The 16,316-nt window shown below is 42.6% G+C and overlaps 1 protein-coding gene across 2 annotated transcripts in view; it reads left to right on the forward strand.

The window, feature by feature from the left end:
• The window catches only part of TUBGCP2 (tubulin gamma complex component 2), a 376,270-nt gene extending 360,245 nt beyond the window's left edge, over positions 1-16,025 (forward strand). The window contains exons 17-18 of one of the 2 annotated variants that reach the window (XM_078643325.1): positions 300-463; positions 13,067-16,025. In XM_078643325.1, the coding sequence (XP_078499451.1) occupies positions 300-463; positions 13,067-13,178 (276 nt within the window). In that variant the 3' untranslated portion in view covers positions 13,179-16,025. The remainder of the gene's footprint in view (positions 1-299; positions 464-13,066) is intronic. The other variant, XM_078643326.1, reaches the window with a different exon arrangement.
• Positions 16,026-16,316: the final 291 nt, after the last annotated feature.

Below are 16,316 nucleotides of genomic sequence, written 5' to 3' on the forward strand. Positions count from 1 at the left end.
GTCTTGCATGTGTTATCAGTAGCATACAGGGTAAAGAGAAAGGACATGTGATTAACACCTAGGAAGTTTCTAAAAATATGTACTGGTTATTGCAGAACACTGTTTTTCCTGCTACCTCGGCACAGAAAAATTTAATAATCTTCTCCTAGTGACCCTTATTTGTCAATGATTGAAGTCAAAAAGCTTCCTCACTTTGACTATAACTACTGTCCTTGACCAAAACCAGAAATTTAGGCTTATGGGGTAAACACCTTTGCAAGGCAGCATTAATATCTTTCTCTCTACTTCCTTTATTTTAGCTCTTAGCAGAACATGTTGATGCCCTCCATTCAACCACCGGCTTTGAGGCCACCATCAGCAAGTTTGACAGCAACTTCTCTACTCACCTCCTGGACCTACTGGACAAGCTTAGTGTATACAGCACCAATGACTGTGAGCACAGTATGATAAACATAATTTACAGGTAAGTCTGGGGTAGAGATTACGCCTTCACAGATGTATGGCCATGGTCTATGACTGACCATCAATATGAATTTATTTTAACATTTCTAGACTGTGAGCGAGGAGAAGTCTGATCTAGCAGTGATCGTTAAGGACTCTCAAGCGTGGCGGCAGATCTTTGGGATTTGTGAAACTTTGGATCTCTATTAATCCAGGGTGTTGGTCCATGAATGTTCATTTACAGTGCAGAAACTATTTGAATATCAGGTTCATTCATAAAGCTTTTATTCGATTTGTACATACAAATCATACAAGCATAATAAAATACACAGTTAAAACTTTAAAAATCACCATATAAACATATGTAGGAAAGGAGGTGGGAAGCTGTGCAAAAGGCTAGTGGGCAACAAATAAGAAGTGATCTTGCATATTTAAATCAACATACTGTTACAAAATACAAGACACTCATAAATGGACAGACAGGAAATCAATAAGGTTTACACAGTAGACATTTCCTGGCAGCTGTACATATCGTTTGAATAATCATAACACACTATGGACATCAACAATTAAAAATAACCTTGGTTAAAAAAAGAAAAAAGAAAAAAAAAAAAAAAAAAGAAGTTATTATAAAATTTAGTAACTCGTAATTACAGACAGGAATATAAAAAGAAGAATAGCAGCATAATACAATTCCTGGCAGCTGTATTACATAACATAGGTACAGACAGGTAAGCACAAAAAAAATATTATAGTACAATACTTTTCCTGGCAGCTGTACACTTCAAAATAAAAGTGGCCAAAAAAAAGCAAATCTCCTCATTCTCTAATGAGGATAAAAGTAGCAATGCAGATTCAGTAGTACGGGTATTATATTTTTTGAAGATCGGTTTGAGGTATTTTAACCTAAAAGAATGAAAAAATTTACAAAAAAGTAAAAAGTGGCAACTACTTTGGCGAGAAATACTGTCACATGGGCAGGGTGTCTCTGATCTGGCTCTTGCGTTTGGGAATGCAACCAAATGGTGGCCGATACCCAGTCTGACGCGTGTCAAAACATACTGATGAGTGGGACGAGTCACAAACCCTAAATAGGGTTGGAACCCTGGAATTAGATTCAGGTTTTTATAGAGCTTCACGGTGGTAAGATCTTCAGAAATTCTATTTCGTTCTGCCTTTTGAAAGTTTAGAAACGTTGTCTTAATTTCTTTTTTTGAAATAGAAACAACCTCTTCTGGCTCAAGATACACATCAATATTAAAAAGAAGGAGATACCAGTGATGGATGTATCTCAACCATTGTATACGTGAGGAATGATGCAAACCTATACAATCAAGAATAATATCCTGAGTGAATCGAGTCTCTGGCTTAGCCCAAATAGAACGCCACAGTAAAAGTGGCCGGACTGCTGCTAAGTCAGAAATAAACTCGACCCCGACTTCCTCATGAATCAATTGAACAGAGGCAGAAGGGGGAACGCATAACAACCTCCTTAAAAACTTGTTTTTCTCCTTCTGCAAAGATATACCATCGCTGTGGCCCCATACACCTGCCCCGTACAGTGCTGAGGAGACACAGCAAACGTTATATATGTTCATCATATCTAAAATGCTTCGTGAGCCAAGTTCAGGTTATTCATACACGAGTTGGAGTCGGCCCTAGCTAAGTCCAGAGGCTCTCACTCTTGGTTAACATTCAGAAGGATTTGATCTATGACACGCCTTCTATCATAGACACATTCTCAGACTATTATGCGCAACTATACTTCACACAACTATCCACTTCAGACGAAGATATAAATGAATATTTTGATGATGTAGCTTTAGCCTGACTCTCTGATGAACATAGAGAACATTGTATGCAATTGAAGATGAGATAAAAGAGGCCATTAGATCTCTTCCCAACAATAAAGCTATGGGAACAGACGACCTCCCGGGTGAATTGTATAAAGAATGTAGTGACCTGCTGGGCACTCATCTCCTAGCTATATACTCGGAGGCGTATGAAAATGGGAATCTCTCCTCGTCTCTAAGAGAAGCACTACTAGTCACACTACTCAAACCAGAAAAGAATCTGGCTCATTGCGATTCTTACAGACCCCTGTCCCTTATAAATACGGGCGCCAAAATTCTAGTCAAAATAATAGCCATGCTATTACAACCCCTAATGCAGAAGTTAGTTCTTCCAGACCAATCTGGATTCATCCAAACACGATTGACTACACACAACTTGCATACCAAATCTGCATTATTCAACCAACTGCAAACAGACTTGCCTGCAGCTGCTGCCCAATTGGATGTAGCCTAGGCATTTCACTCAGTGGAGTGGCCATTTATGTTTTCTGTCCTCCGAAGAATGGGATTCCCACAACTGTTCTTACACTGGATTACATTTCTATACACAGAACCGAGTGCAAGGCTTCGGATTAAAAGCACCACTGCCGCCTCCTGCACATACATAGAGGTACATGACAAGGATGTCCGTGATCATCGCTACTGTTCACCTTAGCACTTGAACCACTGGCATGCAAAATTAGGCAAAAACATGCAAATTCATCACTACAGTTCTGTTTACGACCCATCAGCATATCATTATATGAAGATGATATGGTCCTATACACCCGCCACATGTAGAATAATCGAAATCCACTAATCCGTGAATATATATGATTCAAACACTATTCCAAATTGAGTATACATTAGGCTAAGCCAGTGGTAATCCCACTAACACTGGTTACGAAACAATTACCACTAGATTTCCCTCTGCAATGGCAAACAGAGCCGGTCAAATACCTAGGCTTATGGATACCAGGCAACCCTGAATTGGTAATACGTGAAGGCTATGGTGTGGCCCTTCCGAAACTGGAAAGTCAGGTGGCCAGATGGATCCGGTTGCCACTCTCACTAGCTGACAGAATTGCAATCCAAAAAATGGTGGTATTACACGCTTTCTGTATTTACGAACATACCCATTATACTCACACAACAGTTCTTCACAAACTGAGCTCATGCATGGCCACACTTACATGGGCGGGCAAACAACCTAGAGTGGGGTGGAAAGAACTCACTTGGCCTTACAAGAAGGGTGAATTCGGGGCTCCAAATTTACAACTTCATTATCTCTGCGCCGAACCACAATACACGCATTGTTGGATAGACCCACGTGACTACCTTCCACATGTGGCCATGGAGACTGATGTTGCTCATCCAACACCTTTAATTGCCCATATATCGCAGCTGAAACATTGTACCCCACGTTCGGAAATAAATCCAGTGTACAGTATATGTTATGTTATGTTATGTTATGTTATTGATTTTTATTATGCGCACAGCTGCTCCAGCGAAGGAGCGTCCTGGCGCAGTGACAAGGTAGAACACAACATAACAGAAGCTAAATATGAAGACCACTGGAGAGCAGATTAACCCCTTCGACGCTCATGACGAGCTGGGCTCGTCATGCAGTAGCCTCCTGCTACGCTGATGACGAGCCCAGCTCGTCATGAATAGTGGTATCTGCACAATCCCAGCACAGGAGAAAAATCCCCATAGCGTTCAAGGTGTTAAAACAAAAGAGTCTTGATAGCTTTCCGGAAAAGCATAAGGTCCTCCAACAGGCGAATTTCAGCCGGGAGGGAATTCCAGAGGATTGCAGCTTTAACACTAAAAGAGCGTCCGCCCGCCCGGCAGAGCCTGAATCTGGGGACTTCAGTATAGTCACAGCATGGCATGCATTGATTGACAAGACGGGCAGATAGGCTCGCGACATATGCCCCCCCACCCATGCCACTGCGACATCATCCCCAGATAACGGTGATTGATCAAAGACCGCAAAAACTACTGGGTGAAATGGGACTGCACGCAATGAGTGCTATCTTTCTGAATGGCCAATTTGTAACCCAAATAGACTTAATGCCAGATGCTAACCACACACCACTAATGTTATTTTCATATCTTAGACTACGAGCTACAATAAGAGATATTTACCCCCACTTTCCCTCAAGAACCTCTCACGCATAACACTCTACAAGTACTGCTCACATCACACATGCGTCAGCTTCTCATAACTAATCTCTATAACGCAGCCCAACAAGAACAACACAGGCAAAACGAACGAGCTTTAGAAAAATTGAACAGTATGTTAGACACACCACTATCCAAAGAGAACTGGGAATACTGCTGCACACTCATGCAAGCACTCACATCAAACTGCAACTTTCGCATCATCCATTTGAAATTCCTGCAATACACTTACTACACACCAGCACAGCTACTTAAATATGGCCTCTGAGAAGATGATAGGTGCCTGCACTGCAATGCCATACAAGCAGATTTTATGCATGTTGTTTGGGCATGCACCCGAGTGCAAAGCTACTGGAAAGAAGTGACAAATGCCTTAGGAGTAATGCTGGCTGAGCCAATCCCCAACACTCCACTGTTCTGCCTTCTAGGCCTATATAAAATAAAACGGCTCCCCAGATGTAAACTACTAGCTGTAGCCTTATTGTTGGCCAAAAGACGGGTTGCCATGAGGTGGGGAAGTAAACACGCACCACAAATGAAACACTGGATAGCGGAAATGACATACTGTAGGGAACAGCTTGAAACTTGCGGCGAGGAACTACCAAAGACCTCCCGCCCAAGAGAGTTCTGGGATCCGTTTATACAATACTTACGGACTGAACAATTGGTGTGCCAGACGCCAACTGTTGGATAAAGTGGAATAGAAGCTCAAATATTTTTTACGAAATACTGTGATGGAGTTAACTATGGCGAATTATCAGCTCTGAGGTGTTATTATGAATAGTGATATGGCTTTATTAATTCAAGATGCCTATTAGCAAGACTGTGTTGCAATGTGAACTAAGGAGAAGTTACATTAGTCTACTGTATTCTCTACCCGAAATGTGATGTGCATTGTGGATTTTATGTGCCTGACCATCAATAAAAGAAACTATTTAAAAAAAGAAAGAAACGTGACACACTATATTGTAAATTCCACTACACCCACAAATTATGCAAGTTATGGGTTCTGTAAAGTACCATTGGCTCTTCTTTCATTAGCTTGACTCAGCCTTACCAAAAGTGCTAGTGGATACAGAAAGCAAAAAGCAATACAGAACAGCTGATAAACAGTAATCTACCATTGAAGGGCATTCTAAAATACGGCTAATTCCAGGAATGTATCCCACAAAAAGACCATGATAAAAATAGAAGCAAGAAACTATAACACCCCAATTGGTATAAAGTAAAAATACATTTTAACTGTCTAATATGTGCTTCTGGGATGGAAACTTCTAATCACAGAATCCTTACCTTGTGAATCTTCCAAGTCGCCAAACTGGATCCAGAAGCTCTTGCAGTAGCTCCCGCACACCAGCAAGTAGTGTCATTAGGCTCTGTCCTTCCTCTAGGCATGATAACACAGAGATACCTAAAGGCCCCAACCCTTCGTATTGACGTCAATTCCTCTTATTCCATACCGCTTGGATGAACTCCACTATGAACTGTTACAGAAGCTCAAATTAATTTGGCAAAGTGCATGAATGTCATTGCCGAAGATGACAGGCTTCAAACAACGACATACATGCTGGAAACAGATGTCTGTTACAGATCCACAAAACATCTGCCTGCGGTGTCTCTGCCTCAAATATGACTCTAGGTCCTGTGACAAATGCTTCCTTGTGATGTGGCTGCTCTAAATAGCAAGGCTGGTCCTGTCCATGTTGCTTCTTTAGGTAAGTCGAAGACAAAGTTGAGGGTCAAGTAAAAAAAGAAATAGAGATTGAGCAGACAACGCCGTCAACGTCTAGATGTCCCCACTCTGAGAACAGGTCATGCCGTCCGAATTCCAGAAAAATGACGCCACTATTTCTTTCTATTCTTTTTCTTTGAACCCGATGCCGAATCTGGAGCTGATGCACACCAGATGCCCAGGTCATCGTCAACTTAGCAGAAGGTTGCAGCATTTTAAGGACTTCAAAGAAGTATAGAACAGATCTTCAAATTGATTCAAGCTCCCTCAGATATGCCTTCTTGCTGCATGGACCCAGAGTCTCCAAATTCAGACCCTACTTCAGCTAGAGTTCTCCCTTTGCCCCTCTATACTATAACTGAGGCTCATCCGGTCCTGGAGAAACCTTATTCTCTGGATGAAGACGCGGAGACATATACCTTGCTCTGCCCTATTTATATTCATGCTGGTTTATAGCTCGACTTACATTATGCCAATGACTTAGATACTTCCTCAGAATGTGCCGTGAATTCTCCTTTAGGGCCCCAAACAGAAAAGTGCCTGTTTCACAGTTGTAGTTAGAATTGCAGCAAAAGTTTTGGAATTGTCTCTCCCAACTGAAGAAGCGAATGCTAACCTCTTGGCAGAAATTCAGCAACACGGTCCTTCTACTTTAGAGGCTCTGTTGCCATTTAACGATAATCTGGATGACCCAATTTTGGCAGCTTTGTCATGACCATTTTCTGCACCAGTTAATCACCCTATTGCTAGATACGATAGACCAGAGCTTGAGGACCCTATGTTCCCACTGCAGCATACCTCTCAGCAGAGCCTTGAAGTACAGGCCTCCACTTGCAAGGTGGCAACTCCTTTATTGCATGTTAAGTTATTTGGGTTTTCTTTGGCTCATCGAGTCTTTGCTATATAGGAATTTTCAGCCTCCTTCATTTGCCTGATCAACAGTCATCTGTTGTGAGGTATTTTTAAAAAAATCTTACGCACGTTTCCCTGGCTCCCTTTTGATATGCAGGTGTGAGATCTTAGTTTGTTTTTGACTTTTCTGATGTGTGCTCCCTTCAAGCCTCTCCAAAGATGTACTTTTAGCAACTTGATCTTGAAAATTGATTTTTTTTCATTGCTATGGCACCAGCATGTCATATCAGCTTCCTACAGCCCTCGTCAGTTCCTACCTTTTTCCCTGGCAAGTTGGTAATTGAGACCTGCGTATCCTTTCTCCCAAAAGTGGGGGGGAGGGGGATCACCTTTCCACGCCAGGAAGTCCATCATGTTATCTGTGTTCTTTCCACTAATACAACCACCTCAGGAGGAAGAGAGACTGTGCTGGTAGGACCCGCATCGTGCCTTTAGCTTCTATAGTGATAACACTAGGGAGCGCTATGTTGATGATCAACTGTTGGATTCGCCAATGCGAAGAAAGCAAAGGAGGTCCAGAAAGGGACTTGTCATATTGGATTGTCCTCCGCATGAAACTGTGTTATGCCTTGGCCAACAATGCTCCTTCTGAAGGCCTTAGGGCTCATTCCACAAGGCTGAAAGCCAGACTAATGCCCTAGCTTGGGTTGTTCTGGTTTTGGACACCTGCCAGTCAGCCATCTAAACATCTGTCCATACTTCGAACCAGCAGTACTGCATTGATTCTCAAGTTCATCTGTTCAACATATATGTTGCCCCGTTGTCTGCTATCATAAGAGCCTGCAGTTTTGAGACGATCTCATATGCAGACAACACACAGGTGATAATTCCATTTGATTCGGATCCTTCGGTCACCAGAATTAAGTTTGTTGTATGTTGAACATAGCGGCATGGATGAAGGATAATTTTCTTCAGCTCAACTCCAATAAGACGGATATCCTCCTCTTTGGGAAGGCGGAAAAAGTATGGACACCAGACTGCAGACTGGTGGCCTTCGGAACTGGGGGACTCTCCTTCCCCCACAAAGCAGGCCAGGAACATGGGAGTCCTATTGGACAGCAAACTATCCTCGGAGGACCATGTAAAAACACTGTCTAGTTCCTGTTTTGGGATCTTGAAAATGCTAAGGAAAGTCTTTCCTTGGATCCCTCTGGATGCTAGAAAGACTCTCATCCAGGCGTTGATTGTGAGTAGGTTGGACTATGGGAACGCTCTATTGGTAGGGGCCAGGGAAGAACTTTTCACTAGGCTCCAGGTACTGCAAAACACCGCAGCAAGAATGGTCTTGAATAAGCCTCGACGTACCCCGTCCTGTCCCCTGCAGCAATCCTTACATTGGCTGCCCGTCAAGAAAAGAGCAGTTTTTAAAATGCTTATCCTGGTGTTCAAGGCAAGGCAAGGCCTGGGCCCGTTATACCTAAGAAAGAAGGTAAGAGCGTATATGCCAGGGCGCCAACTGAGATCCAGTAATCAAAATCTTTTAGTCCTGGGCAAAATTAATAAATCTAGAATGGGAGGGGGTGCTTTTTCGTATCTTGCCCCCCTACTATTGGAACAGACTACCGGAAGGAATGAGTGGCTGTACATCTCTGGGCCACTTTAGGAAGAATCTAAAGACCTGGCTGTTCTAGGGGTCCAGGCTGGTTGAGGGTCCTGAGTTTTCTGTACTGCCGGGCGCTGAGAGATCCCCCTGGGGATGATTCACTGCGCCATATAAATGTTAAATAATAATAATAATGAGGTAATTTTGTTCATTCTGACTTCCTATTGTAAATCCACTCCTCAGACCCACTTTCTTGGAGGCACCCTTTGGTACTGATTCACAAAGGAGTCAAAAGAAAAAGTTACTTAACTTCAGTAACTTCTTTCTTGTGGATACACTATCTAGCTGCAGACTCCTCACTTCCTGCACTTGCACTATTTAGTAGAGTGAAACTTAAAGTGAAAACATGTCCCAAATTAGTTATTTCATTCTGCCAGTAAAATTCTGATCACGTCAGCCATGTTTCACATCTGAGGACATAGAACAAACTAGAGAGACAACTGAAGTTATTAGCCCATGGTGGCCCCTTAAAAAGTCTCTGTGTCATCTTGTCTGCTGGGGGCCAGCGTTGCGACAGAGTCTGATGGCACCACCTGCAAGTGTGGGGAGCTTCCCATGGTTGGGGGAACCGTGGCAGAGCAGGTAACATGGCAGTCGTGCCTGAATAGAGCTTGAGCTAATCATCTCTCCCCCTACCCTCCCCCCCCCAACCACCCCCTTTCCCGCCAAAAGCCTGTCGGAATCCTCAATAATTGCAGCCTTCTGAAATTTGAAAGAATGTATCTCTCTACAGATTTATGCCCGGGTCAGAATAAGCAGATTAGAAAGAGAAAACGTGCAGAGTTGATATGACTGAAAAAAGATGAAGTGGAGAGCTTAATTTGTGAGCTATCGGCTGACGCTGAAAGAGGTAGTAGAGCGGCCACAAAATGAATGCAGTAACAGAGCAGAGCAGTGGAGAGTGATATTAGTGATTGGGAGGGCAGGTAGGGGTCACACAGTCAGGGCTGAAGATGTAACTTGCATAAACTGATTTTGACGTGCGGGGTCCCCTATTGCTATATCTATTTTGTGTTTGGTTTTTGTTTTTAAAACCTGAATGGGAAAAGAAGGTCCTACAAATTCTTACAGTAAATGCGGGGCTCCAGATTAAACAGAGGAGAGGACAAAACAGAAGGGTGAAACACTATCAAGAGGAAGGAGAGCAGTAGGAAATTCGATAGAAGGGGAACAACAACAACCCAGGGATAATCTCCCATGCCACAAGAGAAATATATACTCCAGAAGCAAAATGGTGAAAGACAAAATCAGAACAATTCCTAATCAATGGACGCTTGATAAGTATGCAAAAATAACCGCTAGTTGTGGGAGCAGGAAAAAAGAACCAAGCAATGCAGCAGGCAGAACAAAACACAGAAGACCACCGTGATCACATCTTTTATATCTGCGTCAACTTCAAGCAATAACAGACACCAAAACTCCTTCGAGATCAGGATTGGGGAGGTCGGGTGGACTTGGCACTAGAGTGTGGTGAACTGGGCGACGGACATAGTGGAGTGTCTTTCTGAATTGGAAGACACTACCAAAATAATCCGAACAGCACTCAAAACAGATGAGTGTGATTTCCCCATCGCAGCTGGAGAGAGTTGAGGATAGAGGAGAACCAGCCAGGGAAGTTCCTGGATGACTGCTGCAAACACTAATTGTAACGGGCACTTTGTCAACTTATTTTGTTATGAAAGGGGCCCATAGAGCATTAACTCAGAAAACCCCTTCCAGGTCTATCATTTCCACATTCCTCAAATATAGGGATCAGGGACATTATCCTTAAAAACGACTTGTGATATAAAAGAAATTAAATATGAGTTGGCAACAATTATGTTCTTCCCAGTACACACCAAACTAGTCCAAAAGCAAGGAAAATCTTTTGAAGTGAAGAAAAAACTGAGAGCAATTAAAACCTAGGATATGCTGCAGTTCGCAGCAAGACTCAAAGTGATCAACAGCTCTATAACCATATATTTTCTGGCACTCCTCAATCAGCATGAGACTGAAAAGCGCAAAAAAGGACATTTCGAAGCTGAAAAGGAACACCCCGCAACACTGGACAAAGAGAAGTGAAATGGGTAACTCTTTGAGGAACCAAAGAGGAAAGGCTGAAATGCACATAACACAACTTGCAACGATGATGATGCAGAACTCTTCCTCAGCAGAGGTGATGACACAGAACAAGACAAAAGAGCATCAAGACATGCTCAGACCGAAGCATCCGTAACGGCAGACTAAAGACACCTATTCCTGTGATTTAAGGTGGGTCTCAGCCAGTATGGCGGTGGACAAACCCACACAAACTAAGAAGATGGAAAATAATTAAATTGAGATGTTTGCATTACTTAAAGGGGGAGGAAATGCAAGACATAGGTACAAGAAAGGTTGAGACACAACAGGAATGGCAAGATCAGTCAAGCACAAAATGGAGGACCAAAGACATAAAAAGTATAGGAAGAAATAAAAAATCCTGCATTGGAATATAAATGGACAAGGCAATAACATTTACAGAGGGATGATAACCCAATATTTGCATTTTCAGGACCCTGATTTAATACTACTATGGGAAACGCATCTGATGGACCTTGCATGTAAATTCCAAGATAGTGGAAAATATACCTCATTGGCACAAACGGGTGACACAGCAGGCTCCCATGGCATAGTGATTTTAACAAACAAGTCACCCCCATTCCAGGTACAGATAAATGGATCAAACCAAATGGGTGCTATGCTGGGGTTTAGGGCATGTGTGGCAGACAATGTGACTATTTTCAAAATGTATGCACCAAAACACAAGACTGCAAAGAATATGTCCATTAAGAATAAAAGCCGCTACACCCCTGTATGTATTTGGAGGAGACTTTAAGGACACAATGTCAGATAAACTAGACAGACTAATAAAGCAACTAAGATGCAGCACACAAGTATGCAAGGAGTATACATGAGGTTGCAGCTTAACCACGTTGAGCAAGAGACCAGGTTGCAGGGGATTGTAAACGACAAATGTAAAAAATAGAAAATGACCTAGATATTGTAGAGTAACTTACTGAATGTTGCAAGATGTTGTATAAGGCCATACAAATAATAGGGGAAGCCAAGAATACCTACTTGCTGGAAACACTAAAGCATCTGACCCTAGATAAAAAAAGAGGGGATGTGTCTTGCGGAGGAACTAGTAATTTAGGAAGTCACATAGGCAATTTAACATTTACAGTGGGAAAAGGTCCCTGGACCAAATGGGTTTCAGGCAAAACTGCATAAGAAACTTTCCTAACCGCTAGGGATCAACTTGCTGAACATGTTTCAGGAGGACAAAGAGAAGATACCGCAAGATATAATCATGCACTAATTACAGGGATATATAAAGAAGGTAAAGCAAGAACGAAAAGATACTGGTGACGAGACCCTTAAGAGTGCTGACGCCTTTGGTACACATGGACCAAACAGGTTTCGATCCAAGCAGATGCATCAGGCTGAACCTCAGACACCGACAAACCTGGCTAGACAACACTAGAGAAGGAACCACTAACAATAATGTCTCTTGATGCCAAGAAGGCATTTGATTCTTGGCCCTAGTTTGAAATGCTTTGGATCCTTATCCTGCTATGTAAGGATCTGACATCTATGGCCAGGGTTAACAGAGTGACCTCTTCCACTTTTACCCTAGAAATGGGCACCAAGCATAGTTGCCTGCTCTCCACTCGGTGCTTTACCTTATAGGAGCATGGATCCCTGGCATGATAAGAGTAAAGAAGCTGACATTTATTTTGATGCCTGGGATTCAAGCCAAAAGTACACGTGGTAAGTGTAGACAAAGACAAAATGCCATTCATTGCTCGAAAAACAGATGTTTTCAGAACACATTAGGGCCTACAATGCATAATAAAATGGTTACATTCATATGAAAGTGCTGAACGCAACAGTCATTTTTTATCTGGTTGCTAGGCTACTACTGTTGACCTCAGCTATACAATTTCAGAGAAAAATGTATTCAATGTAAATGTTCAGTCTTCTTCACTCTAAGGTGGAATGATGATGGAGAAAAAGTGAAATAATTTAGGGCAGCTGGTATCCTTGAGTTGTTTCCAACCCATTCCTGTCTTGCCATTTGTAGGATCACACCCCTGAGGTTAAGTTTGACCAGTTCTCTGGCTTATCTGTCCCAGACAGTTTCTCGTATGTGTGAGATTTTTCTCCTCCCTCAAAGGGGGGGCAGAGGGGAGTTGAGAACATTGGGGGTATAAGTCCATTTTTTTCTTTTCTTCATAGCATTTAACAGTCCATACCTACTGCCTCTCACGTCAAGCAGATATCCCACTTTTATTGTCAGACTTTTTACTAACTTGCTGCCTGTTCTCTGGTGTCCCACAGGTTGGATTTCAACGGGTTCTATACAGAAAGACTGGAACGCTTGTCTGCAGAAAGGAGCCAGCCATCTGCTCCTGCTTCAGCGATACAGAGGACTGCTGTGATCACTCAGTGAACTTTACTTTGTGTGAAAAATTATGAAATCATTATCTCACAGCCCACTAAACGATCACACCCTTGCAATGTATGATTACTACTTCAGTATCCGAATTACTGTTGAGTGCACTCCATAAACACAAAGAAATGTTTTCACTGGAATTGTTGGACATTGCGTTTTACTGTAACTATAGATACTTCTGTAAATACCGATACCTGTGTGGGCGGGAGGTTATGAGTGTGTTCCTATATGGCTTCGACATGAGTATCCAGGTTATCATCTCTCCTTTGGGTTATTCTCCGTCAGGAACAGCATCTGAAATTTTGATGTAATGGCCTTCTAAGTTCAGCATTCAAGAGTTGCATTTCTGCCCCCTGTATAGACTTTTTCCTTCTGCCTTCTCCTGAAAGCATCTTCTATCTTCCCCACATGTACCCTCATTCTTTGGAATGCTTTTGTTTATAACAGCAAACTTCCTGCATCTCTTCACTCGGGAATGTCGTCCCAATCTGATTTTCAGTTTAGATCCCTCCACTATTTTCTAGCTCCTTCTCCCCTGTGCTATCATTCGTCCACCTAAGGGTGTATTATGGATACAGCAACTGTCCCACTCTGCACCATGACACACCTCTAAGTTTGTGTGCAGGCCGTAGACTAGGCCAGCAAGCTGTATCACAACAAATGTGATGTTTTCTGTGCACCCAAGAGCTCATGTGTACACTGGAAGCAGCGCATTAGTGAAAGACGGACTGGATATTTGAACCTACTGATCCATCGGTTACTGTGCAGGCAGCAACCGACCTGCATTTGAAAGAGGAACACAAACCCTACTGTAGGCCAGTGAAGTGAGGTACATCATTTGCTGCAGGGAATGTCTGGGGGAGTCCATGGAACCCCTTCAACCAATCTCATAGGGCCCAATGACTATACTCCCCTCAATGTGGCACACCGTCCCTACGTCCTTTGACAGCGCCTTTGCTTCTGCACCTCCAACTGCCATAAGGTATGGGTGCAGAGGCAAAGTGTTTCCTTATTTCAATGGGGTCACACATGCATGTAAATGGAGGAACTCTTCTTGATTTTGTGCTGGCACCTATGTAGTGCCGCATGATGTGTTACCGAAGTGGGCACACAAGGCTCTCTAACACCTTCTGTAACACCAAAGTGCCCTGGGGGGCACAGAGAGTGGGCACACATACTCATTGCTCCCCTAGACCACTTAGTGTAATACAGCCCCTGGTCTTCCACTAGACCCAAAGATGTCCTTGCAAGTTGGAATATTGTCCATTCATTTTCAACCTTTCTAGCGGGAAACCCTAGATTTGAATACTGTTTTTGCGTTGTGTTGAATGTGTGAGGAGACTCAACACTGGCTGTTGCTTCTTGTGCTAGCTTTTTTTCATTTACCAAGTTCAGCAGGAAGGGCTCAGTGCTCAAAGCTGGCTCTCACCCCTGACCTTAGGAAATGTTCTTGGTAAAGTGTACATTTTACTAACTTGGACAGCACTTGATATGAATGCCTATTACTCTCTGTTATCTTTTGTAGCCCACTACCCAATCCTGTTTAATGTCCAATCTCCAGTTAAGAATTAATGAGAAGTGAGAGAGATAACACTGAACAAAAATTCAATTGTTTCAATTTTTTAACTACTTCTCTTGTGGCTTGAGCCTGGTCCGAGAGCCACATTCTCCTTGTACCTTTTGATTTACTCGTTAAACTTGGAGACCAGATCAAGACTGTGCTCTCTGCAGTCCTCACACCTCCCAGAGTTCTCTTAAGATCAACACCAACACTGAAGTCTACCTACTCCTTGTAGCATCTGTAGGGAAACCAGTTTGGAATTGAGGACTACTTTCCCCTTGTCCCTTCTGAAGCTGCTTGGGAGGGCGACTATCTCCTTGTTCCTTCTAAAGCTTGTCCCTTCTGAAGCTGTCATGGAAGTCAGCACGATGTTGGGTGCGATTGCATATTGCTTTCGTGAGAGGAATGCTACAGGATGCACGGAGCAGAGGCTGAGGTCTAGGTAAACATTGTGCCATAATTAGTGGTCCTCCCTCGAGACCACCTCGGTCTTCTGTGGCACTTCTCTTTGTATGTCAGCACAGGCACTGAGACTTATGTGATTCTTGTGTCTTCTCCCTTGCTGGAAAAGGAACCCCATGTCTTCGCAACCAGTGTCGAAGACTGTAGTTTAGCATAGGGCCTTTTTACTGTGTATGCACACAGTGGTAGTTCTGCCAGATACAAATAGAGTGAAAGTAAATGATCACTACCTGCTAGTCAACATTCCTGAGATTATGCCCTGCCCCTGTAACTATTGCTGGTAAGATTCCAGCAATGTCCAAATTCACCTTTTTGCCCACATATGTCCACCAAATTAAACACATTTGGTGGATAACACTGCTAGCAGTGAATGACGTTTTACATTGAGGACCCAAGAGAGCAAGCTTGCTACTTTTGGTTCCAGATTAAAGTTAAAAGAAAACAGATCTTTAGACACTCAACACTCTGAACCCCCAGAAAGGTGGTAATCTGTGAACACTAGAGAGTACATGTGTTAAAATTCTTATAGCTATTCCTTTAGGACTAGAATAGCAGGACCTGTGTTCCGTGGTGAGCAGTTGAATGATAAGGCCTCACATCAGAATTTTGTATAGGCTGGAACCATGAATGCACCCATGTTCGATGTATTATATTTCATGCCAATGTTTGAGGTCTTTTTTACCTTCACAATAAGGGATTGTATTCGTGGTGCCTGCATCTTGTGTGTCACCCTGCTTTGTGTGGCAGTTATTTTATTATGATTACCCATTTTTATCATTGTTTTGAATAAATATTTATATTAAAACTTTCTTTTTCAAAAAGACTTTCTTTTTTTGATTCACAGTTGGGTGTGTTTTAGAGAAACACCCTGTAGGGACATTGCGCCTTCATATAACTGAACCATGATAAGAACCAAACAAGACAAAAGAAAACAAGCACTGTGGATGAATGCAGAAAAAAAGAGAAAACAACAAATAGCAATTCTGCAACACACCTGGTTCAAACAAATAACACTCAAGACAAACTTCACCTACACAAACACACCAGAATATACAAGTCATCTATCAAAAAAGCTATTAAAAAATGTACTATTCAAACAGAATTCAGAATGC

This window comes from Lissotriton helveticus, chromosome 5_1 (genome assembly GCF_964261635.1).
Source record: "Lissotriton helveticus chromosome 5_1, aLisHel1.1, whole genome shotgun sequence".
Classification (NCBI taxonomy): domain Eukaryota; kingdom Metazoa; phylum Chordata; class Amphibia; order Caudata; family Salamandridae; genus Lissotriton; species Lissotriton helveticus.